Source organism: Mus musculus, chromosome 11 (genome assembly GCF_000001635.26).
Source record: "Mus musculus strain C57BL/6J chromosome 11, GRCm38.p6 C57BL/6J".
Taxonomy (NCBI): Eukaryota; Metazoa; Chordata; class Mammalia; order Rodentia; family Muridae; genus Mus; species Mus musculus.
The window spans coordinates 115,347,664-115,373,226 of NC_000077.6; the positions used below are offsets into that span (position 1 = coordinate 115,347,664).

The window sequence follows — 25,563 nt, forward strand, 5'->3', positions numbered from 1 at the left end:
GCCAGGCACCTCCCCACAATTCCATGTACAGAGACACAACAGCACTGGGAGGGACATTTTATTGTGTAAAGTGGCCGATTGTACAGAGCAAAGATTGTACTGACACAGGGGAGGCAAGGGCGACCGGGAGGCCAGAGCTGGGGCTCATAGAGTGTAACTCCCACCACCCAGGCCGCAGATAAGGCAGGGACACCGACATCCTTCAGGCTCCACCAGCCAGGCAGATTCCCCCGACCCCGGACAGTAACAGGGCACTCTCGATACCCTACTCCAAGCCCCTAAAGCACACTCCACGGTCCTGCTTCACAAGCGTCAGCCTCCAGCCTTCTTCACTAGCGGCTGAGTCGCTCTTCCCAACCAGGGCGCTGGCAAAAGGGACGCCTGGAACAGAAGTCTCAGACTAGGTAGCCAGAACTCCCTTTACCATGACCAGGTGCCCTCACGGGGCAGCACATGGCTCCTTTTTGAGACAACCCATTAGGGCACAGTGACCTGACAGCTTCTGGGAGCAGGCAGCACAAGGGCAGGTCTTGGAGGAGGAGCCAGAGTGGGCAGGGGTTCTGATGGGGTTGTATCTCTGGAGGAGACAAGAGGCTCCTAGAACAGCCTGGAGGGCAGAGGGGCACTTTTTTTTTTAAATCCCTGTGTCTCCAGCCACAATGGGCACCTGGGACCTGCCATCCAGGACCAACTACTCTGCTCGCCCCACACCCTGATAATGGATCTTTAAGCTCAGAACAATGGGTTTGGGAGCACTGGGGACTAGAACCAGCTCTTCCGGCCCTATTCCCTCAAGTCGACATCCTCACACCCGCTGGATCTCAAACAGCTTCACGTCAGTGTCATACCAGATAGGTGGGTCCACATTCCTACAGAGGAAGGGCATTGTCATCATCTGCAGTGGGTACCTTGTAGACCTCCCCCTCCCCCCAAGGAAGAGCCAGGAAGAGCTACAAGGCCCCCGCCCAACCTGATGCCTCACTCTGGGTAATGAGTGCCCACCCTCGGCCTGATTGATTGGACATTAGCCCCACTACGGCTTGAGGAATCCAGAGCTATGGCCCTCAAGGGCAGTCCTCAGGCAGACATCCAGGTCCACCCCAGGATGTAACTTCCCCAGCCCTCACAGGGCCCACCTCAAATAGATAACGCCCCACATGTAGGTACGGAACCACATGGCAGTCCCCGAGTTCGCCTGGTACTTTCGGATAAGGATGGGGTGGGGCACAGGCAGAAGCCCCACTAGGGTACCGTGCTGCAGGAATCTCAGGATCTCAGACTCATCCGTCAGACCCCTGGAAAAAGAGGTGGGGCCTCCAGCACATACACGGGCACGCTCCACAACACAACCACACCCCTAGCCCGCTGGCCCCTCCCCACGGTCACGTGCTCGCCCCCTCCATGGACAGCTTCTGGACTCACTTGTCAATGCAGATCTTCTCCACCTGGGGAACCAGGACCTGCAGCAGGCGCATGATGGTCTGCAGCGGCAGCTTTGACTTCCAGGACAAGATCTGTGAGAGCCACAACCAGAGTTACAGGACAAGCTTGTCCTTGACCCAGAGCCACAGCGCCCCCCAACCTTCTCTAGGCACAGCATGGCGGGCACCAAGCAGAGCCTGTGAAGGGGAACTGTTGCTGATGGGAATGGCCAGGCCATGCTGAGCACGACCACGCGCCAGCTGCTGGGCCTCTTGCCTTCCGGAAGACCTTCCCCTTTAATCCTCACGATGGCTGGATGGCAGGGTCATAAGCATGTTTATTACACCCTTCCAGAGCAATCAGTGGGGCTCACAGGAAACACACAGGAAGTGGAAGGGATTTGGGGAGGAACTCAGCAAAGGTGATTGACAAAGGAATCAGTTATATGGGCAACTCCTGAAAGGGCAGACAGGAGGCAAGATCATGCAACTGGAGGGACTGTCCTTCAGCTTGGCCTCTAAAGTCTTTGGTTTTCTTTCTTTTTTTAAGATTTATTTATCTTATGTATGTGAGTACACTGTAGCTGCCTTCAGACACACCAAAGAGGGCATTGGATCCCATTGCAGATGGTTGTGAGCCACCATGTGGTTGCTGGGAATTGAATTCAGAACCTTTGGAAGAGCAGCCAGTGCTCTTAACTGCTGAGCCATCTCTCCAGTCCCTGTCTTTGGTTTTCTTACTCTAGTCTTTTCCGAAGCTGGAGCTCTGACTGCCCCTGTTCAGTGCCGTCTGCCCAAACCCCAGCTCCCAGAACCTCCTCCAGCTATGTCCCTCACCCAATCTGATGTTGGGCTCCACTGGCCACTGGCTGATGCATTGGACAATCTCCGTTGCTCTCTCCATGTTTGGCTGGACTCCTGGTTCCCAGAAATAGTGACCAGGGAAGGAATGGATACAAATGAATACAAGGTGCAACCATAGAGCAACATGTCTCCTCTGGCCCCACTACAGCACTGGGGGGGGGGGGGTGCTACACCAGAGGGTTGGTCCAGACCTATACCCTTTGCCCTGGGCCCAAGGGCCAGCCTAGCCCAGCCCAGCCCAGCCCAGTGACAGGTTTAGGGCCAGGGGCTGACAGAGAAGGCAGGGTAAAGGCCAGACTCAGATAAGGCTGATGGATGAGGAACCCGAAGGTCACAGGGCTTTGCTGCAACCGATAAACAAAAGGGAGAGGTCTGTGAACGGCCCCCTCTCCCTCTGGTTCAGTGATGCCAGCCACGAGTCCCTTGTTCTAACATGGCCACCTCAGAGTACCCCGGCCTTACCCACTCCCACACTTGAGGGTTTGGAGAGAAAGGAAACTAAGTGACACTCAGTGCCATCTCCCAGGCATCCCCAGTACCTACCCCATCAGATGGGCTGTTTTCTGCTGAGCTTTGCTGGGATTCGGGCTCTAGAGACCTCAAGGTGCCGTCCTCTGATACCTGGGATTTCTCTGTCAGCTTGTCGATGCCTGGGTGGGACACAGGAGGAAGAGAGGGACATGCCATAGTACCCTTCTGGTACTAGAGGCTGTGTGCTCCCCATTCACAGCTGAGATATTGTGTTTGCCCTTCCCTCCTATAGCTAATCTCAGTTCTGAGCCCTGCCCATGTACCTCCTCTAACCCCCATCAAGCGACCTAGGCCCACACAGTACTTCCACCCCTACATGCTGCTGAATTGCTTTTCCTTGCCTTCCTAAATGGGAAAGACACCCCAGAGATCACACTCACCCCCTCACAATACACCCCCAGCCAAGCCCCACACTCTCCTAGCCTGACAGCATCCAGACCTGGAGTGGCCACCAGGCTAGTCTTAAGGGTGCCTGGTTCTGCAGGGGCAGCAGGGCGGGATCCCTCCATGGACGTTCCCTCCTGGGAACCAGTACGGGACAGGGGCTCTGGTGTCCTCCGCCGCCGCTGAAGTGCCTTGTGGATGGAGGGTGGGTCAGTGGGCAGGTTGGCCAGCTGGTGGAAGACCGCACGTTTACGGATGATGGCATAGACCAGGTTGGAATTGCCTGTGGGAGGAACGAGTCTGTCCTCAGAGAGCTTTGCTTCCCACTCCACATCTGGGCTGGCTTCCAGGACCAGAGGGCAGTTAATGAGATGACAGTAAGACATCTGCCCCAGGGATAAGGACTGGACAGGGTAGCTAGAGTCAGAGTGGGACAGACCCAACTGTATGGGTATCAGTGGCAATGGTGGAGGGTTAGGCTGTAGGAAATACAAGTTAGGTTGTAGAGATGCCTGATGTTAGGCTGTAGGAGATACTGGGAGGTTAGGTTGTGGGCATCCCTGATGTTAGGCTGTGAGGGATGCCGAGAAGCTAGGCTGTGGGGACGCCTACATATTAGGTGATGAAGATACCGAGACGTTAGGTTGTGGGGATCCCTGATGTTAGGCTGCAGGGAAACAGCTTAGCCCTGAGCTCCTCGGTGTCCTGCTTACACTGTCTTGAAATCCCCTTGCAGCTGATCACTACTCAGGGATCATCAGGCATGGTGGGATAGCCTGAGCCCCACACCAACCCAACATTAAATATGTAACCTCTCAGTGAGCCACAGGGAAGTCCAGAAGGACACTGTTGTGTGTGTCTGTCCTCCACCATCTACCTCCAAGTTCCCACAGCTGTCGGGGGAAGACGCAAAGCTCTCCAGAGCACTCAGTGCCCCCATCTACCTTTCTAGCCCCGTGTCTAGAGCCTTTAGCTTAACATCTACCCCAGGGCCTTTGCACATGTCCCTTCCCAAGCAATGCTTTTCTGCCTACTGAATGCTCACTCATCACTCAAATATACATCTAAATTTTACTTACTTTGGAAATAGTAACAATAATTGCTAATATTTGCTGTGCTGGGTGTTTTTGTTTTTGTTTTTGTTTTTGTTTTGTTTTTGCGTGTGTGAGTTATTAAGCCTTCCAATATATTCTGGGGAGGGGGAAGTTGGGGGTTGTTTTTTGTTTTTAGAGACATGGTTTGTCTATGTAGCCCTGGCTATCCTGGCACTTACACTGTAGACCAGGCTGGCCTCCAACTCAGAGATCCACCTGCCTCTGCGATTAAAGATGTGTGCCCTGCAAGAGGGACTTACAGCAGCCGCATTATGAGCATCGTAGGGATGAGGGGACCAAGGCTTCGGGGCCGACGTGCGCTTGGCCACAGAGCGCATGCTTGCTGAGACTTATATTTGTACCTGTGATGCTGGTCAGGCACCTGCGTGACAGCCAGCAGAGCTCTTCCCACTCTGAGATTTCCAGCCGGCCAATTCTAAATGAACTCTCTTGTTCAGTGGGTCAGGTTGTCCGCCTAAAGCCCCGCCCCCTGCCTGTGACTCCATACCCAGCTGTGAGCTCCAAGAGGGACAAGGCACACCTTGATTCCCCACTGCCTCAATCAGTGCACAGGCAGGACTCGTGGGCTGAGGCTTTCTTACACAGGGGCTCAGGTCAGCGCCTCACCATCAAACTGGTACTGGATAATGTTGTTGAAGACCTCCAGAAGGAAGAAGACCAGATGGTGGTTCTGAGATGCCGAGAAGAGGAACCAGGTGGTCGAGAAGGCCTCGAGCAGATGCAGGAGCTTGTTGGCAGTCACCATGGACAGGCTCTTGAGGTAGGGAGACACTGTAAGGGAGGAGTCAGCTTGTTCTGGGCCATCCCTGCAGAGGCCAGGCCAGGACGGGGCAGCTCATCTCAACTGATCCCCGTCCTCCATCCCCTGTCCCCTGCAGAGACCCCCTGAGACTTTGAGGCACACTCAGCTCATCTCTCCCAAGCATCTCCCCAACCCAGAGGGAGGAAGGACAGAGACAGGAGTGTAGATAAAGAAACTGGGGTTCAGAGAGGGTCATAAACTGAGCCCGTTTCCCAGCAATAAAATGACAGGACAGGGGTGCTAACTCGGGATGTGACATCCTTTAAGAGTGGCAAGATGCTGTCACTCGATATGTATTCCTCAGCACAGCTTTGTGAGTGGAAGTTGGAGAGGAAACTACGTCTTGACCTGTGTGCGTCCCTGCTGTCTGCCTCTTCCCCTGGCTCAGATGAAGGTCCCAGGGAATGGGAACAGGGACTGTCTTGTTTACAGAGGCATTCTCAAAGCTGGCCTTGCTTGTCAGGGATTCAACTAGGACTTGTTAGAATCAACACACAGAGCCCACAACTCAGCGAGAGCCCTTAGAACCATGAGCCACCCCAGACACTCAGAAGTTCAAATCACACCGTGGACGGTATATTGTTAGTTTATGCTGTCAACCTGACACGACTCGCAACCACTTGGGAAGAGAGTTCAGTGAGGAATTATCTAAATTGTTAACTCAGGTCGAGAGATCCACTATGAATGTGGGCGGCACCATTCCTTAGGCTGGGCCCTGAACAGTTAGGAGCAGAGAAAGTTATCTGAGCATGCATATGCAGCCAGCTGGCAAGCAATGATCTGTTAGTTTTGCTGTTTCTGGCTATGGATGTCATGTGACTAGCTGCTTCCTGCCTTGACTTCCCCTCCCTGCTCAATGATGGGAATTATAAGCCAAATAAACTTAAGCGTATTTGTTACATCAACAGGAATGTTAACTAGACCAGTCAAGGAACCAGCTGGCCTAAAGACATCCACAAAAGTCATTCTGCTCCACCCTACTGCTACCCCCTAACCCCAGCCAAGCTGGACCCTCCTGAACCCTCCTGGCTCCTTTCCCAGAGAGCAAGCAGCCTGTAGCCCTTTAAGATGCTCTCGAAATCCCCACACTGTAACTGATAGCCCAAATCTTTAACACACAATAAATAGCCAGCAGCCACATGTGGCCATTAAATGTCTGCAATACAGCCAGTCTCAACTGGGATGTCCTGCAGGGACAGAACACACACTCACATACACATACACACACACACACACACACACACACACACACACACACGATTTTGAAGACTGAGTGTGAAACAGAGCATAGGCTACCTCAATGATTTTTATATTCTATTCATGTCTAGCTTATTGATTATTGTATGTAATACATGTATACGTGAAGGTCATAGGACAATTTTGGGCCGCCAACTTTCTCCTTCCATTTTTACGCCAGTCTTGCATGGCAAGAGCTTTTACCTGCTGAGCCATTTCATGGGCTCTCTGTTACTGTTGCCCCTTCTAGAGTACTAGAAAGCTTAGCTGTAACATGTAGCTTGCTGTTTCTGTTCATGAAGCCCGGGAACTGGCGGCTAGTGAACCTGTGGCCTAGCGCCACCTGCTGGTGATCATGGGGAAGTTAGGCTCTGGGCCCCTACCGTTGACCACAATGGTGAGCAGGCAGTCGAAGAGGGGTTGCAACCGCTGATGACCGCTGGTGATGATTTTGTGGAATACCTGTACAGGGAGGGAGGGGGAGGGCATGAGTTACCCACTACCTCCAAATCCAGCCAAGAAGAGAATGTCACCCCAACCCTCAGGGCTGACCATGCACACCCCCTTACCACAATGAGCAAATCTGCATGTGTGCCTGTGAAGACCGGGATGTCCATGGGCACGCGCACTGAGTAGGGCTTGTTCAGCCGTACCCCAAAGTTCCTCTCCCCACTCAGGAGCAGCAGGATGAAGACCCCGATGTGCATCAAGCCCACCCGAGCTGGGGTATACAACACAGGAGGCGTTACACAGAGCATGGAGGGGGAGGGGGAGGGGGAGGGGGAGGGAGGGAGAAGCAAGGACCCATCTTTAGGGGTTCAAGGAAACCCCGTTGGAGGTTAGGGTTCAAGGGAAGCCCCTGTGGGAGGTTACAGGTTCAAGGAAATGCCGTGTGGGAGGGTAGGGCACCAGGCTTGAGCTTCTGGGAGGTAGGACAGACTGGCTAGACTCCACCGGAAATCAAGACCCCATAGCTACCGCAGCATCCCAGGCCCACTACTGTCGTACATTGATCTGCCCGGGCGTCGTTGAGAAAATAGAGGATAGGAACCAGGATATCCAGCACGTCACTGCTCTTCAGTACAAAGAAGAGGAATTTCTGGGAATGAGAGAGAGCGGGCTGCATCAGTGAGAGGACTAGCTCTGCCTCACCTTCTCCCACCTAGGCTGTGGAGGCCCAGATGCTACCCGAGTCCTTGGTCTCTGGACCCCACTAATCCATCAGCAATGTCTCCTCACGACTGTCACCGACAGGCTGGGCCCTGGAGTCCGCTCACCTTGTTGAAGTCACAGAGTTTCCAGAAGAGAACAAGCAACTCCTGGTGAAACTGGATCTTCTTGGTGGAGTTGGGAAGGTAGGTCTGGAGCAGGGGATTGGACAGCAGCCGAGCGATCCCCTTGAGGATGAACTGGAAGTCCTGAGAGGGCAAAGCAGAGGCCCTTCCAGTCCAGCTCCCTCCAGCTATACCCTACAGATGTCTCCTCATTCTCCCATAACCTTGTCAATCTCCAGAGCCCAGAGGACCTGGGTTTGGCTCTTACTGCTAGTACCCTGGGAAGTTCAGCCTCTGGCCCCCTCTCCAGCAGGTCAGAAGATCCCCTACGCAAGGCTGCAGCTCCTGGCAACCCCCCAGATGGACCCCTGACCACCTAATTTCCTTGTTGGTAGCCGCTGTCCTGCTCCTCCCATCCCCCATCACACAGGAGTCCTCCCCAGTTCTGTCAGCTTCTGAGCACACCCCACAAGCTGGGCTGTGCTCAGCTTTGATCTTTGTGGGACGGGGACATGCTCAGCCACAGTCCCTTGTAACACCCCCCCCCCAACTTGAGTCTGCCTGGACTTTAAGGCCGCAGTTCCTCCCACCCCTGAACCCCAGCCTCTCAGCAAACCTCCTCCTTTGGGAAGCCCTCTTGTTACCCTGGCTCAGCTAAGACTGACTGTAAATCATTTCTTTTCTTTCCTTCTTTTATTTATTTACTTTTAACGACAGAGTCGCCTGTAGTTCAGGCTAGCCAAGAACAACCCTAAGCTTCTAAACCTCCTGCCTCTACTTCTCAGAGGCTGGCTTTTCAGTCATGCACCACCGAATCTTGATTGTGTGATGCTGGAGATCGACGAAGGCTTTGTGTGCATTAGGCAAGTGCTCTGCCAACTGAACCACACAGCCCCAGCTCCCACCAATCCTTTCAATGCATCGAAATCCCCCAAGCACTGCCATCATTGTTTTACTTAGGATGGCTATGCTCCTTCATGCAGGAGAGCAAGACTCCTCTAGCCCCACAAAGGCACAGCCATTGCAGATGGTGGGCAGTTAGAATCTCCCCCACCCCCGCTGTGCCTAACTCACCTCCTCACGATGAATTCGGGACAGGTAGTTCACAAACAGGTTCTCGGGCCCTGGAGGCTGCCAAGGAGAGGAGCTATGGTGAGCAGATCCCTCACTCAGGTCTGCCTGGATAGCAGCAGTGAGCTTTCCAAAGTTGGACCCTCCCCCGCTCCAGGCATACCACGAGCTGCCTCCCATGGTGTGTGCCTTTTGCCCATGGCTTGTGCTAATGGAGATACCATCTGCCCCCCAGCCATCTCCCCATCCGGTCCTTACATCAGCATCATCCATAGCTGTGCCCGTGGTGGTGCCGTCCACGGTGGGGCTGGTGCTGGTAGCACTGTCATGGTCCAAGGTGACAATAAGCACCTGAGCAGCCTCCTCCACCAGGGGCTCCCGGTAGTCCGAGAAGAGCAGGTGGTTGTAGGGGATCCCGTAGCCCACAGGGTCATAGGCACACACGGTGTTGAGGAGTGAAGTGAAGAGGGGCAGCGCGTGTCTGCGAGAGAGCACAGAGCAAGGCTGCAGGGATGCTCCCTTGGGCACGCCTGCCTCTCCAGCCACAGCCACAGCCACAGCCACAGCCACAGCCACAGCCACAGCCACAGCCACAGCCACAGCCAGGGAGCTGTGCTATCAGGCAGAAGGCAGAAGGACGAGCTTGTCCCTTCCTGAATAGAAAATGCCCTCCCTATCCATGCATGTGGCTGACTCTGATCAGGGACAAGCTGGGCCAAGAGCAGAGGAGTCCATTACACAGGGATGGACTCCCTGTAGAGAACGTGCTCACGCCCTTCTCAGTTCTTGGGGTCACACACCCTCCACTGGGGTTACAGGCAAGAGGTTAGAGGAGCAAGGAAAAGACAGCCTCCCCTTGGGGAGCAGAAACCAGCTCCATCCCCTGGCTCCCAGGCTACAGTATGACTTGAATCCGGTCCATAGATGTCAAGGTTCAAGCTCCTCATCTTACATATGAGGAGACTGAGATCCAAGAGGTTAGGTGAGTGAGCAAGTGACAAAGTGTTGCTGTGTGCCTGGCATAGCTATGAGAAGAAACCCTGGCCAGGCTCTGATTGTGGCCAGCATTGTGGGACACTTGGAGACCCTCTCTTGTGGTGATAAAAAGCAGGGAACCAGCAAAACCCAGAGGGGAGCCATGTCATGCAGGGGTCAGCTTCCAGAAGGAGTAAGGTTAAAAGTTTAGAATGCTAACACCTGTGTTAGCTGCACAGGGGCACAGCTGGGTGTACACAGCTGGATTGCACAGCTGAGTGTGCACAGCTGGATTGCACAGCTGGGTGTGCACAGCTGGGTATGTACAGCTGGGTATGCACAGCTGAGTGTGTACAGCTGGGTGTGCACAGCTGGGTTGCACAGCTGGGTGTGCACAGCTGGGGTGTATGCTTCAAGTACTCTGTCCCACTGATGACTATGTGGCACCCCCATGTACTCATAAGTGTCCCCATATCCCTCTTGAGTCCCGCACGATCCAGACTTTTCCATCTATCAGGGTGGTCCTCAGACCCTCTTCTCTACCCACTGTCCCAAAGAGCAACCACAGCCACATGTGGCTGGCGACTAAGTGCTCTTGAGCGGTTGATCCAGCTGACGCTGGAAGTATAAGGTACACACTGGATTCAGGGAAGGAAACGTGAGGAAAGGAAATGCAAATGATAGCAATAGCTCTATATACTCATTACAAATTTAAGGCTCACGTTTTTAAATGTACCGAGCTAAATAAAATATATAAGTTCTCTTCCTTTTTGCTTTCAAGAAAGGGTCTTATGTACCATAGGCTAGCCCAGAACTCACTAGTAGCCAAGGATGACCCTAAACTTCTTGATTGATCTGCCTCCACCTCCGGAATGCTGGGATTACAGCCCTGTGCCGCCACACCCAGTTCATCCAGGGCTCCATGCATAGTAGACAAGCACTCTATACACAGAGCTACATTTCAAGCCCCTTACATTATATTTCTACTAAACAATGCGGTTCTAGATGGAAGACCTGAACCTTGGCCCAGGAGCCCCCAGGAAGTTTGGGGCCCTGATAGTAAGGTTCAGAAGACCGAGCTTCAATTATCAGCACACACATGACAAATCACAACTGTCTGTAACTCCTGTCCCAAGGGATCCAACACCCTCACACAGACATACATGCAGTCAAAACACCAGTGTAAACAAAATAAAAATAAATAATTAAAAAATAAATGTATGGCTAAGTTATAGTTTCACGACACCAGGGGGCAGCACATCTCCTCAAATAAAACCATCAGGGCTGGCACAGGGTTCCTAGAACCAGACTAGGAAGGCCAGCCGCCTCTCACCTGTTCTCCGTGGAACAAAAGAACTGAACCCAGGGGTTGGTGCTGCCACTCTCTGGAGATGGGGGCAGGTACATGGCCTCTGAGAAGCACGTGAGCAGTAACTTCAGCAGCTCCATCCTGCAGGAGGGACAGGAAAGGCTACATGAGAACCCCAGTCTCCATCTGGAAGGGGCTGACACATCGACCCACCTCCCTGGCCCAGGCCCATGGGGAAAAAATGACCCCTGTTCCTCCCTGTAAGGCCAAGGATGGATGGTAAGAGGGCTGGGTCTCTGAGCTATGCACAGGCCAGCCCGGTCCAGCTCACCGGTTCATGTCATGGATGTAGTTGGGCTGTGGGGAATGAGCAAAGCCCACACCAGCCTCCCAGATATATTCACAGCTGTCCAGGGAATGGACATCTTCTGCTGAGTCCTAGAAACAGGAAGTAGTAACAGGGGATGAGGGTGTCACAAAACAAATATCGGCGTGAGGCGGGCCCTGACTCCCTAAGCTTCCCAAGCTGCAGCAACGTACCCCGGTGTTCTCCTAAGGTCAGCCCTCCCCTCCCATGCCAGTCTCCTAACGGACAAGGAGAGAAATGGGTGCTGTTGGAGTTCTTTAAAGGCTCGTTTCCCTGCAGTCTTGCATTGATTATTTTACTTGCTGAGCCCAGTCTGAGGCAGGGAGAGGAGGTAGGGAAGGTTGGAGGAGTAGGGGTGTGGCAGACTGAAGGGAGAAAGTATTCCTGGTGGAATGCCAGAGTAAAAAGACAGGCTTCCTGGTTCCAGCCCTGTTCCCCTCCCAGCTCGGGCAGGGAAGACAATAGGTGCTTGTGTGATGCTGCCTAGGAGACAGGCAGGCTGGACACCAGCTGGCTCCTCTCCAACAGTGCAACCCCCTATCCCACCCAGGACACTTATGCTTAGGAGGCCTGCCCTCTGAGCCACCCCTGCACCCTGCACCCTGCACCCTGCACCCTGCACTCGGGAGAACCGTAACTATGCTGGCCCCAGCAGGATCAGAGCCCAGCCTGGGTGTCTCACCACGTCGTTCCTCCGGTGGTTCTGCACAGTGAAGTCTGGGCAGAAGAGCAAATCGGCAATGGCCAGGAGCAAGGACTCAGCCAAGGGACGAGCGTTCTCATCCTCTTCCTCACCCTGCTAAAGATGCAGGCTGCTCAGTGGGGGGCTGGCCAAGGAGAGGTGGCCCCACGGCTTGGGGGTGTCGTGAATATGGGACTGGGTCTCAGCGGGCACATGTAGGTAGACAAAGTGGAGGGAAAGAGGAAGTGACTTCCTGCTCACCCCAAACCTCCCTTTGCCAGAAGAGGGCAGGGCAGAGGCAAACACTGGGCATAATGAGAAATGTCCCACCAGGGGTACTGGACATCTTGGGAATCATGAGGTCTCAACCCTTGGCACTTGACTGAAGATAAAGCCCTGAGTAGATGGGGCCTGGGAGAAGATAGTGTGGTCCTTCTAAAGACATAATGGGCCTATCCCTGCACCCCTGCTCTAGGCCCCTTGGGAGAGAAACCGAAGGCCTGAAAAGTTGGTACTGGCTCCTTCCCCCTCAGTGGTACCCTACCTCTAAGTCCCCATCCCTATACTTCCTAAAAACAGGTGGCCCTGCCAGGATCCTCCAACCCCCCCTTGGCCAGGCCCACAGACCCCTCCACGCCCTGCCCCGGGCACTGTGGACCAGAAGAAGCCCCTCCAGTCGGGGTCCTCGAAGATGTAAGGCAGCACTCGGGTGAGTAGCCGGCTGCAGTTCAGGACGACCTGTTTCTCCTTCTCAGAGTGGCAGCCACCCTCTGCTCCTTGCACCAGCTTCTCCACAGCCTGTGGGGACAGACAGCAAGGGAGGAAGGAGCATGTGAAGGAGCCCTTTGGGTTCAGGCCACCCAAGCTGGAGAGGTCAGCTAGCTCAGGAAGGTTGTGACCTGGGAAAAAAACAGCCCAGAGCATCAGGAGAGCAGAGGCCAGTCCACTGGATGGCCAAGACCTCATCTGTGGTACCCCTCTCATACAGAGTGTGTCCCCACACTTGGGTACAACTTACTTTCTTCTGAGAGCCTCTTTCTCTCCTAATCCTTCTGTTTAATACTATATTAAAGTGCCCTTTTTAAAGGTTAAAACAAGAGAAAAAGACCAGGGCTGGAAGAGTGGCTCTGCTGTTAAGAATACATTGTCTACCACATTTGGTAGCCCATATCTTTACTCCCAGCACTAGAAGCCAGAGACAGGTGGATCTCTATGAGATCAAGGCCAACCTGGTCTATATATTAAGTTCTAGGCATCCAGGGCCTCAACAAAATAAAACAAACAACAATAAAACCCAACTTGCTATCCTTGCCAAGGACCTAGAGTTCAACTCCCAGCACCTACGTGGTGTCTCACAACCACCCATAACTCTAGTTCAAGGGGGTCCAATGCCTTCTTTTGCTCTCCATGGTCATCAGGCATGTACACGGAACATATAGATACATGCATGCAAAGCACTCACACACATAAAATAAAATAAATTTAATTTAAAATTTATTTATTTATTTTTGGTTTTTCGAGACAGGGTTTCTCTGAATAGCGCTGGTTGTCCTGTAACTCACTCTGTAGACCAACCTGGCCTTGAACTCAGAAATCTCCCTGCCTCTGCCTCCCAAGTGCTGGGATTAAAGGAGTGTGCCACCACTACCCGGCAATTTTTTTTAAGACCTCGTTTGTAACAGAGAAACCTCTGTTTGGAGGCTGGAGCACCTCACAGGAAAAGCTAAGTGAGGTGGTGTCTGGAAAGATAAGTTAAAGCTCTGATAAATGGCGGCAGGGGCCATGGTTACTTTTTCCTCACCCCCACCAAGGAGAACTGGAGGCAAAGAGGCTAGACCTCTAGAACCTGTGGGTGAGATGTGAGTACTTTGTTCTGCGTGGACTAGGCCATTCGGCCTCTCTGGGAAGGATGGGGACAGCTGTGAGGAGCCAGACAGCTCATACCTTGTAGCACAGCGTGGCCAGGTTAGAGGGTGACTCCTCTCGCACAGCCCGGATCTCTGCTGCCGGCACCAACGCAAAGACATCCTGCACCGAGGTAGCGGTGTCTGCCCAGAACTGGTCCCAGAAAGCATTGTCGGTGGCTTCCACGGGCTACAGGGGGATCCAGTATCCAGAGTTACACCTTTCCCAACAGTCACAGATGAGCCCTGGCAGGGAGGCCACCGTGGTTATCCTCCATCCCAGCCAGCGCCCAGGAGCCTCCCCATCTGGAACGACCTTATTCAGCTGCCACAAGATAGGTGTGTATGGGCGAGGGTCCACTAGGTTCTAAAGTTCACTGTGTCACCGAGGGTTTGTGTGTCTCTGGCTAAGTGCACACATTTCTCTAAAAGAGGAGCTGACATCATCACCAGATCACATCCCACGGCCACACCAGTAGGTCAAGTGTCTAGGAACTAGACCAAGGCTCTCCCCCAAAGGGCATACGCACCCCATTCACAGTCACCGGTGCTGTCTTCTCACAAGCAACCCTTTCTCAGCACAGCCACCAGTGCCAGACCCACCAACCTCCACACGATCCTCTCAGCACCCGCTGCTGGCCCATGCTGCAGCTCCAGTCACTTTCAGGGAGCCCCAGCCTCCAAATCACCCCCCCCACTTCAGTGCCTCCACCCCATGCAATAGCCAAAGCCACAGAGCCTTCATCTAAAAGCCCCCGGGGACCCCCACTGCCTGCTGGACCAAGTCAAGACATCAGCTCAACACTCATCCAAGATCTTAAACAGGCCTTGAGGCTGGGCTGTAGTTCAGTTGATAGAGCACTTGCACAAAGCCCCGGAGGGGATCTCGAGCACTGGGTACATTAGGACTGGAGGTGAGGGCCTGTAATCCCAGCACTTGGGAAGATCAGAAGTACAAGGTCACCCGCAACTACACAGTGAGTGAGTTCAAGGACAGCCTGGGATTCAACAGATCTCATCTCAACAACAACACACACACACACACACACACACACACACACACACTCCTGTATTTACTACTCCTAGACATGACCCCAGTAAATTTCTTTTGTTTTGCCCAGGCTGTATATTTCCCACTATACTCTTCTCATTTCAGCAATAATTACATTGGGCTTGAGATATGGCTCAGTTAGTAGAGGGGCTTGCCACCAAGCCTGATGACCTGAGTATCAAACTCAGGATCTGCTCATCGGAAGGAGTAAACCAACTCCCACAAGTTGTCCACTTCAAGCCAATATAAACCTCCCTCCTATACATACAAGCACACACACACACACACACACACATCCTAACAAAGATGGTTTTTTATTTGTTTTTTAATTTTAACAGGCTGAGTGTAGTGGCATACACCTTTAATCCCAACACTTGGCGGGCAGAGGCAGGTGGATCTTTCTGAGTTTGAGGCCTGCCTGGTCTACAGAGTGAGTTCCAGGACAGGCAGAGTTACATAGTAAGTGCCTGTCTCAAAACTTAGGAACTAACGTAAGAAACAAAGTTCCAAAGGTCCTATTGAGACAAGCCTTTAAAATACATGTGGTCATGGGAACTAGAGAGCGGGCTCAGAGGTGAAGAGTTTATGTGGGAGCTAGAGAGATGGCTCAGAGGTTAAGAGTGTATGCTGCTCTTCCAGGAGATTCAGGTTTGGTTCTCTGTAATTCCAGGGGTCTGACGCCCACTTCTGGCCTCTATAGGCACATGCCCACTTGTGGCATACATACAAAGAAATACACATAAATAAAAATGAAAAATTAAAATACATACTTATGGTCCTTGAGAGATAGACAATCATACAGGCAAATAACCAAGGCAACCATTTTCCATGATAAATTTTACTTCTAGAATTCTCCGCTGGGATGGATAGTTTGATGTCAATTTGATGCAGGCTGGGGTCATTTGCGAAGAGGGAACCTCAATTAAGAAAATGCCTCCAGCTGGGCGGTGGTGGCGCTCGCCTTTAATCCCGGCTCTTGGGAGGCAGAGGCAGGTGGAGCTCCGAGTTTGAGGCTAGCCTGCACTACATAGTCACTTCCAAGATAGCCAGGGCTACACAGAGAAACCCTGTCTCAATCAATCAATCAATCAATCAATGTGCCTCCATAAGATCCAGCTGTGAGGCATTTTCTTAATTAGTAATTGACGGGGAGGGCCCAGCCTAGTGTGGATGGAGTCATCCCTGAGCTGGTGGTCCTGAGTTCTATAAGAAAGCAGGCTGAGCAAGCCATGGGGAGCAGGTCAGTAAGCAGCCCCCTCCATGGCCTCTACACCAGCTGCTGCCTCCAGGTTCCTGCCCTGTTGGAGTTCCTGCCCTGACCCCAAGTTGCTTTGGTCAGGGTGTACCATTACACCACACAGGCATGCTCTCCTTTGGGAACCTCCAGCCCCAACTTCTACACCCCACATTCCTGACTCAGGTCTAGATCCACTCACCTCACAGCCCAGCAGCCCAGCATTGGCCCTGCTCTCAAAGCTGAGGCAGATGAAGCTGAGGTCCTGACAAGGCTGAGTGCCAGGGGGCTGCCCAAACCCAAGGCTGGGGCTGCAGGCTTCACCAAAGTGCCCACCCTCCACCCCATTCTGGGGAGCCCCAGGATAACTTGTGGCTGCACCCTCAGTCCCAGAACTGGTAGAGCAAGTCAGCCAAAGGTAAACAAAGGCTAAAGGAGAGGCCCTGGAGCTGGGGTTTGCTGGACCTCAGCCTCACCAGTCCTGGTGGCCTGGAGCCAGAACGCAGTGGGAAAGGACATTTCAGAGGAAAGGCCTGTGGAGATCCTCCTCATCAGGAGCACCTCTGAAAGCCTCTAATACTCAGCTCACCTCTCAGGGAGTCAGCATCCCTTAAAGGGGCCGAAGCCCCCGCTGAATACAAATGGAGCTGACCACTGACCTAGTTCATTAGACAACCATCACCTCGGAACTGAAATCCAAACGAGACATAAGAGGGCCTTAGAGGTCTAACCTAGAAGCAGAGGGGGGAAAAAACCTTCATAAACAAGCATTTATCTTTCTATCTACCCCCACCTTTTTCATGTAGCCGGGGCTAGCCTGTAGTCACTCTCATTATGGAGACTGAACATAGGACCTCATGATTGTTAGCCTCAGCTTGCACTTCCTCCCCTGATCCCACTGGGTCTTAGGCATTTGCATTGGCTGAGGGACCAGCTGTAGCTTTAACATTTTTTTTACTTTATTTTTTATTTATGTGCATATGTGTCTCTCTCTGCGTGTACACATACATGAGGCTGCCCCTAGAGGCCAGAAGGTGTTGGATCTCCCCAGAGCTCACAGGTAGTTGTGAGCCACCCCAACGTGGGTGCTGTGAACCAAACTCTTCATCTGAAAGAGTAGCTGGAGCCCTCTTAACCACTGAACCATCTCTCCAGCCCCAAGCTGGGGTTGTCACAGTCTCCTTCTAGGGTGGGAGTGGTAAGGGGTAAAACCAGCATTGAGCTAGCCCAATAAGGACGATATGTCCTGACAGGTGATCAAAGTATTATTCTAGGCTCACACACATGCATGCGTGTGAACACACACCTATCAGCTCTTACCCTAGCCTGCAGCAGAGCATCCTCAATGAACAGAATCTGGGGGAGAGTCTCTGATCCTGTAGTGCCCCACTCTGGGGCCCCAGCCAAGTGAGGAAAGAGTCAAGAATGTGGCTGGTCTCAGAGTTAGGGTTAAGCCCTGCCCAGGGCTGGCTAATAGGGCAGGAAGAAAACAGGATGCAGGGCAGGAAGGCAGGGAAGGCTGACCTGCAAGAGCTCAGACCCAGGCTACAGTAAGGTCCACTTGTCTACTGCTCAAAGCACAGCCTCGGAGGGCTTAGAAGTGAGGTCATCCTGTGGCCATCACATCTGCAGCCCCTTGGGGATACTGAGTTCGAAGGTCCAGGAAGACCTTTTCGGACCAGATTCTTGAATCCCAGCTGCTCAAAGCTGATCACTAGAGTCCAAGGCTTTGGCCCCCACCCACTTGTGAGAGTCCCATGCTTATGAGAAGGCCCACAGGCTAGTGAATGGCTCAGCAGTAAAGGCACTTGGTAAAAATGCTTGGTAAACATAATTTGTGCTTGCTGCCAAGCCTAACCTAAGTTCCATCCCTAGGGCCCACATAGTGGAAGAAGAGAACTGACTCCCATTGTTGTCCTCTGACCTTCATGTATATACATGATACACATGTATACACACACACACACACCAAAAATAATAATAATATAAACTGAAAAGAAGGAGACAGATGGGAGAGGAAGAAGAGAGATAAGAGAAGGGGGAGGAGGAAGAGGAAGATGGGGGAGGAAGAAGGGGAGTAGTCCACACTGGGTCTCCAATCTATTCTAGACCCTGATCCAAGCAACTGTCTTCATCTGAGAACAGACTATCTCAACCAGGTACAAACCTACTGATGTAGTATTCAGGGGGAGGGTTCCTAAGCAGGTCACTGCCCACCTTTCTAGAGCTGGTTTAATCCTGCTGCTAAAGGACCTGCTCAGCCCACCAAACCATCTTCCAGCAAGCCAGCCCCTCCCCAGGCAGGGCAAACATGGGAGACGCTCCCCCAGCTCTCACCACCCTACACTGTGCAAAATACCACACACCACCCTTTCCTGCTACCCACTGATGGAGAGTCTCACGTCTGAGGTTCTGGAACAAGCCACAGGAAGCAAAGAGAAGCAGTTCTGGTTTCCGCCAAGTGCCCCTCAGATAGAAACAGGCTCTCTAGAGGCCCTGGCATTCCTTTCCTCGGCCTCTGACCTTCCCAAGGTGGGTAACAGGGTGTGGGAGTAGTGGTCGGCTCTCTGAGGCTGTGACTGGCTGGTTGTGGGTAGGCAGCTCTCCTGATCCCACTCACACTGGCCAAGAACAATATAGAGCTCTGAGAACAGTCGGATGGGGGTGGGGTTCCAGATGGCAGTAGGTCCAGAGCCCTTTGACAGGCAGGGCCTTGGAGAGGCTGCTGGTATCTCCATAACCAGAGTAGCCTGGTTTCCAGAAATAAAGATTGAAGGGACGACAGGGAAGGAACCTTGCTGGGTCAAGAGGTGTGTGCTGAAGGTAGGAGGCAGCTTCTGTGACACTTGTAGACACGGGGGATGGGGGGGGGGAGTGTGGACTGGAGTTACCCATGGCTCCCTCTCCAACAGACCAATGATAATCTCCTCATCCCCGAAACCCCAATCCCTATTCCGGGTGCCAAAAAGCACAGCCAATCAGCTCCACCGGGCCTGGAGAAGCCCCTGGATCATCACTAGCTGGAAAGCTGGCTTCCCTAGGCCTGAGGACAGCTCCTCTTACCCAGCTGCCGCTGCCTGCCACTCTATGAGCTCCCAGGAAGACCTGGGCCTTCCCTACCCTCAGGCATCAGCCAGGGCCCAGAGAGGCCACCGCTGCCACCGCTGCCATCGCGCACCAGCTGTTTTCCCCAACCCAGGCAGGCGCCGGCCCGGCTTTGTTTGCATTGAGTCAGCCGGGGCTGTATGTCCGGGACCATGGGCACTGAGGGGCAGGGAGACCAGCGGGGCGATGGATGGGTAGGTGGGAGCGGGAAGAGGCTGGCTAAGCGAGGCTGCGGGCACCGGGGGGGCGGGACAGGGGGCGGATAACGTTGTCGCCGCCGGCTCCAGGAGTAGGCACACGTCAGCCTAAGGTGGCAGCAGCAGCAGTGCCCGGGAGAGTGTTCCCAGGGGAGAGTAGGCATAGGGTGGGCTCCCAGAGGCAGGGATGGAGCCCTAGTTACAAAGGAAAAGTCCCGTTCCGGTGCTTGTTTCAGCATCCCCCTCTGGATTAGCCGGTCACCCCACCCTCGGGTGAACCGTGTTCACCCAGCCCCCCCGGCCCTGCCCTGCCCCCAGGGCCGGCAGGTGGATGAAGAGGCTGGGCCCCCAGGCGCACCTGCGTCTTGGTGGTCAGCTGGATCACCGCCTTCCGGAAGTTCAGCTTGGAGTCTGCGGATCCCATGTCGATGGACCCCGCTCCAGCCCGACCCCGGATTCCGACTCTGCCGCGGGCTCCGGCTGTGACTCCAGCTCCAGCTCCGCAGCCCCGGCTGCTCTCTGGGGAGCGAAGCTGCGAACCCCGCCTGCCGCAGGCGTCGGCCCCGCCCCTGTGGCTCCGCCTTTAGATCCGCCCCCACGAGGCCCCGCCTCTGCACCTGCCGCTCAGGCCTCCAAGAAGAAGTCCGGAGTTCTCCGTGGAACCCAACTCCTGGTCCTTTCGTCTGCAACTGAGTGTTGTCCTCGATCCTCAGTCCGCAAGACTGAAACCCTCCTGGTATCTCATCTCCTGCCTCCACCTTCATTCTTCATTCCTGCTCAGACCCGCAGTTTCTCCTCCAATCCTCTCTACCTGATGTTCATGCTTTCCTACTATTGTTGCTATCTGAGCTTGCTTGCTTTTTCTCTTTTCTTTTCTTTTCTTTTCTTTTCTTTTCTTTTCTTTTCTTTTCTTTTCTTTTCTTTTCTTTTCTTTTCTTTTCTTTTCTTTCCTTTCCTTTCCTTTCCTTTCCTTTCCTTTTCTTTTCTTTTCCTTTCCTTTCCTTTCTTTTCTTTTCTTTTTCTCCTCTCCTCTCCTCTCCTCTCCTCCCCTCCCCTCCCCTCCTCTCCTCTCCTTTCTTTCTTCCTCCCTTCCTTTCTTTCTGTTTGCTTCTCTTTCTGACCTATCAAATCCACGTGTCTAGCCTTGAAGTTATTCTAACCCTTAAAAGGTTTAGCTCTTGCTTGTGTGGAAGGATGGGCTGACTCAGTGTCCCTGTTCCAGGAAGGCAGCTCAGCAGTGAAAAATCCCTTGGGTCTTGACGCTTATCTAGCTCCCTGGCTTCCCTGAGAACTCTTTGAAGTGTAGAGGACATGACATAAACATCACAGATCCTGGTTTCAGAAGAAAGGAGTTTACCCATGGTATAGCCTAGTACACTGTGTTTGTTTTGTGAGGAGTTTATCGTAGGCTTGCCTCGAACTCACTGTTACTGGTGATGAATTTTTTAATCCATCTCCCAAGTACCAAGGTCACAGGTTCCATGATCACCCTTGGTATTATGGGGTGCTGTAGATTGAACCAAGAGGTTCTTGGATGTTAGGCAAGCACTCTAATTATTAAATTAAGAGTAATAGCTGACAACCCAATAAAAATAGTTGATCCACATATGAGATCTCAGAACTCAGGAGGTGAAGGCAAGAGGGACTGTCATCCTTGGTGAATAGTGAGTTTGAGACCAGCATTGGCAAAATCCAAAATAATCTGGTATTTATCTAATATATATATATCTCATAGCAAGCCAGGACAGCAGGACAGCCAGGGCCATGTATGATGTATGTGTCCCACCCCTCACACAATCATGTTACTGTGTCTAGAAGTTTCTGAGAATCCTGGATAGTTCTAAACAACATGACTTTAATCTAAAGGGGGATCCCGGAGTTGTAAAATAAGGAGTATGCTCCATCAAGGCAGCTGGATCAGGTGTAGAGGTAGAGAGAGAGGGCATGGTCTCACTACCTCACAGAACAAGCCACAGCATTGGGTAGCTCTAGCTTTTCTCTAAAGGTATGTTGTCCCTACAAAATTCTGGGTGTGCCCCCAGGGCTTTTTTTTTTGTAATCACTCTGAGATAATGAATGGTTTCTTTATTCAGTTTAAAAAAAAAAAAAAAAGCATAGCACCAAGCCAAGTATGCTAACACAGGCCTTTAATTCTAGCACACAAGAGGGAGAGGCAGGCAGGTCTCTTTGAGTTCAAAACCAGCCTGTTCTACATAGCTGGTTCCAGGCCAGTCAGAGCTACACAGCAAGACCCCATCTCAAACAAATAATACCTGAGAATCTGTGGACCAGCACTTGGCACCAACACCACTGACCTGTGGGCTTTCAAGAGAGTCCCAGTGAGACTATCAAATTCCAATCTTCAGCTTGCCTAAGATAACAGAAATTAATCTGCCTCTGGCTTAGTTGGTTGGTGGATCAGGTATTAGCTGAATATAAAGTTTTCTTGTTTCTTTGCTTATTTGCAGACAGGATCTCCTGTGGCCCAGGCTGACCTGGAACTCTTTATGTACCTGAGATTGGCCTTGAATTTCTGATCTTCCTGTTTCCACCTCCTCAGTGTTGCAATTACAGTTATACACTGCCCCCCTCCTGGCTATAATATACTATATTATCATTTATAGACATTCGGGGAACGGTGGAGCCGTGGGAGCAGAAAGCAAGCCAGCAGTTGCTGGGAGCCAGAGGTGGGAAGGGTGGACTGAGAAAGATAAGGAGGGAACTTAGTGGGGCAATGAAAACTTTCTGTTTGATTTTTCTCATAACAATAGGCCTCAAGGGAGTGAGCTTTACTGTATATAAACTGCACCTCAATAAACTGGACTTTTAAAATGAAGGCCAAGGAACATGGGGAGCTGCTTAGCTGACAGATTGCCTGCTTAGCATGCAGGAGATGCCGGGTTCCGTCCCCAGCCCTACAAAAATAAAGAAAAATAAAAGCTGTAAGCGGCAAAGAAACTAACTCAGGAAACCAGTCTCTCTACGACTGTATACATGTAAACATTTTCATAGTAAACACTTTCAGAAAACAATCTGTCTGCATAAAGGCACCATCAGTAAATAAAATTGGACCTCTGAACACGTAGAGAAATTACTCTTTTCTTATCAATGTGACAATCTTCTGGAAGGTTCTTGGCTATGGGAAAGCATGTCATGTCCTTGTTTTGTGGCCAGAATAAAAGACTCACTGGTCAGTGGCTCCTGTGGCCCTCTCCGGAGTCCTTTCTCTAAATTCAACCATCATTCATCCGGCAGACATTGACTCAGATCCTATTAAGTGCCGGGTACCATTGAAGGAGGCAAGGGCCTAAGCTGTACATGTCTCTACTGCCAATAAATCAAGACATTGAGAGCTATGACGTTGAAAGTCAATCTCTACTCAGGGCCCTGGTAGAGCTAGATAAGAAAGAAAGTGGCTGAGGAGGAGAGTCTAGGCTGAAGCTTGGAAGGTGACTGAGAATGTTAGACAGGCTGGAAACAGATGGAGGAGGGATTACTCGAGAGAGGTTTCTCACAGGGAAGCGCTATGGGGTCGGAACAGGTTACTGAGACCATTAAGGGGCAAAGGAAGGAATAGCTGCCAGTGCCCAGGGAGAGGGAGCCCACCAGAGAAGAACCCCCAGCCTGGGCTGTAGTCTCCACAAAGAAAAGGAAAGTTGGAATGAACACCCCACTTTACTCCTGCCTTGCTTCCTGCTAATCAGGTGAACCCACTGAAAGCAGAAGATTGAGAAAAGCCGGTGACAGAGTTTCGGGAAAGCTCGGCCATGGAATATGAATGAAACAGAAGGAAATCTACACAGACAAGTGGAAAATTTTCAGCTTCCAGCCATTAGGGAGAGCAAGCCGCAGAAAGGCCTGGAGCTTAGAGAGACTCATGTCCAGAGACCTGGTTGGAGGGAGACTTCGATGGGAGATAACACTTGAGATAGCCCAGGAGCCGACCCTAGAGGACTACATACAAACTAATAAACTCTAATTGTATGGCACAACCACTAAAAAGGCCTTTGAAGTGGAGAAATGACGTCATCAGATGACATTAGGTCTTAACAAATTGTCCTGGCTGATGCAGGAGGGACAGAAACCTGAATACTGGGAGCAGGCAGGGAGATGGTGAGCGGGGGGAAGGGCTGAACCAAGGCAGCATCAAGGAGGGAAAACTTTTGGAATCCTGGAAGTTGGATGTCCACCAGATGGAGATTTTCGGAAGCATTTCACAGAACAACGTCCCCACCAAATGGCATAAAACAATGACCATTTCACTGTCTCTGACATTCCTGGGTCCGTGATTAATGGGGATGCAGCTGAGATGGCTGGTTTCTACTCCACACTGTCTGGGCCTCAGCTGGGGAGACTGGAAAGGCTGGGGAAGTGTTATCTTTGAACAGCTGAGGGACGGACGGAACCAGCTGGGAACTTCTTCATTCACACATGCTAAGCCCGAGAGAAGCCCTGAGACTGGGCTCAGCTGGGTCGGAAGACAAAATTCTGACTCCCGGGGGCTGAAGAGATGCCTCCATGGCTTAGAGTGCTTGCTGCTCTTCCAGAGGACCTGAGTTCAGTTCTAACCACCCATGTCCAGCAGCGCACACACACAACCTGTAACTTCAGCTCCAGGGGATCCAATACCCCTTTCTGGCCTACATACACAGTGTACACTCACACACAGGCGAATATACTCAGAAGTCAGGCCTGTCATCTGTTCTCCAAGAGGGAAAAAAAAAATATCTAAGTTTGGGATGATCTTTAACACCTAATCCTGCCTCCATCTCCCAAGTGCTAAGATTCCAGGCATGTTCCACCATGCCCAACCTTTGGCACCACATTTAAAAGTACCACATTGCTGTCAGTGTGGTGGCACACACCTTTAATCCCAGCAGTCAGGAGGCAGAGGTGGGTGGATCTCTGTGAATAATACAGGGCCAGCCTGGTCTACATAGCACATTCCAGTCCAACCAGGGCTACACAGACACACACACACACACACACACACACACACACACAGAGTCTCCACAGCCTGAACAAACAATCTGTATTTGCTCTCTCAGTTTCTGGTTTCCCAAGCCCACACCCCTCTTCCTGCATAGGCCTCTGTGCAGGTCACTCCCAAAGCCTCTTACATCCCTTGGTCCTCTGTTCTATTGCCTGACCCACTCCTCCTCCTGTGGCATCTCATCTTAAAAGTCACTCTTTTCTGAGAGATTGCCCATCCCCTACACGTTATATCAGCCCCTAGTGTTTTCCTTAAAACTTTAACCACTATTTTTCTTTACTTTGTTTTACTTTAAAAAAAAAAAAAGATATACACGAGAGTTTTGTCTACACTAGTGTGTCTGCACACCAGTGCCTGCAGGGGCCATGCAGGTACTGGGGATGGAACCTGGATCTTCTAGAAGAGAAGCCAGCACACTGAGCCAGCTCTCAGCCCTGGTTCCTCATTTTTCTTTGTTTATTGTTTCTGAACAGGGTCGCCTATAGCCCAGGCTGACCTCAGACTCACTATGTAACCAAAGCCAGACTTGAACTCCTGGTTCTCCTGCCTCAGTTTCCCAGTGGCTGGAGGAATGCACTATGACCACACCTGAATATGGATTAGAAACGTGTGGTTTTGGCACTATTTTATTTTGTCTATGTTTATTTTCTTTTTGTTGTTGATTTTCTTTTCTTTTTTTAAAGATTTATTTATTGTTATATGTAAGTACACTGTAGCTGTCTTCAGACACACCAGAAGAGGGCATCAGTTCCTGTTACAGATGGTTCTGAGCCACCATGTGGTTGACCTTCGGAAGAGCAGTCAGTGCTCTTAACCACTGAGCCATCTCTCCAGCCCTTGTTTTGTTTCTTAATACAGAATTTCTCTTTATAGACCTGGCTGTCTTGGCACTTGCTGTGTAGACCAGGCTAGCCACCCAAGAGTTGGAATTAAAGGCATGTGCCACCACCTCCCCACTAAGATTTACTTTCTTTTAGTCCTGTATAAATGTATATATGTATGCATGCATGCATGTATGTATGTGTGGTTGTGTGATAGTGTATGCATT

At 51.9% G+C, this 25,563-nt stretch overlaps 1 protein-coding gene across 4 annotated transcripts; it reads right to left on the reverse strand.

The window, feature by feature from the left end:
- Positions 1–41: 41 nt before the first annotated feature.
- Positions 42–20,093, reverse strand: Hid1 (HID1 domain containing). 4 transcript variants are annotated; one of them, XM_017314488.2, is made up of 19 exons: positions 19,881–20,076; positions 13,976–14,181; positions 12,659–12,829; positions 12,032–12,145; positions 11,314–11,420; positions 11,007–11,123; positions 8,957–9,179; positions 8,702–8,758; positions 7,631–7,771; positions 7,362–7,452; positions 6,923–7,074; positions 6,737–6,815; positions 4,922–5,086; positions 3,256–3,483; positions 2,829–2,935; positions 2,259–2,339; positions 1,423–1,514; positions 1,137–1,295; positions 42–869 (listed from the first exon to the last, which is right to left on the reverse strand). In XM_017314488.2, exons 5-19 carry the CDS (start codon positions 11,319–11,321, stop codon positions 806–808), a joined length of 1,764 nt encoding a protein of 587 aa, XP_017169977.1. In that variant the 5' UTR covers positions 11,322–11,420; positions 12,032–12,145; positions 12,659–12,829; positions 13,976–14,181; positions 19,881–20,076; the 3' UTR covers positions 42–805. The 4 variants fall into 4 exon arrangements, with proteins under 4 accessions (XP_017169977.1, XP_030101752.1, NP_001333703.1 ...); NM_001346774.1 differs by having other exon boundaries at positions 44–869; positions 13,976–14,125; positions 19,881–20,093; NM_175454.2 differs by having other exon boundaries at positions 46–869; positions 12,032–12,148; positions 13,976–14,125; positions 19,881–20,056.
- Between the last annotated feature and the right edge of the window lie 5,470 nt (positions 20,094–25,563).

What these genes read in the sequence shown, in the direction of transcription:
- Hid1 (NM_175454.2), bottom strand. Translation starts at nt 19,946, where the DNA reads ATGGGATCCGCAGACTCCAAGCTGAACTTCCGGAAGGCGGTGATCCAG. An exon ending in CGACGCCCGGGCAGATCAAT is followed by an intron (nt 7,075 to 7,361) that starts GTACGACAGTAG and finishes TGTATACCCCAG; the next exon opens with CTCGGGTGGGCTTGATGCAC. An exon ending in TATCCAGTACCAGTTTGATG is followed by an intron (nt 3,484 to 4,921) that starts GTGAGGCGCTGA and finishes TTCCTCCCACAG; the next exon opens with GCAATTCCAACCTGGTCTAT.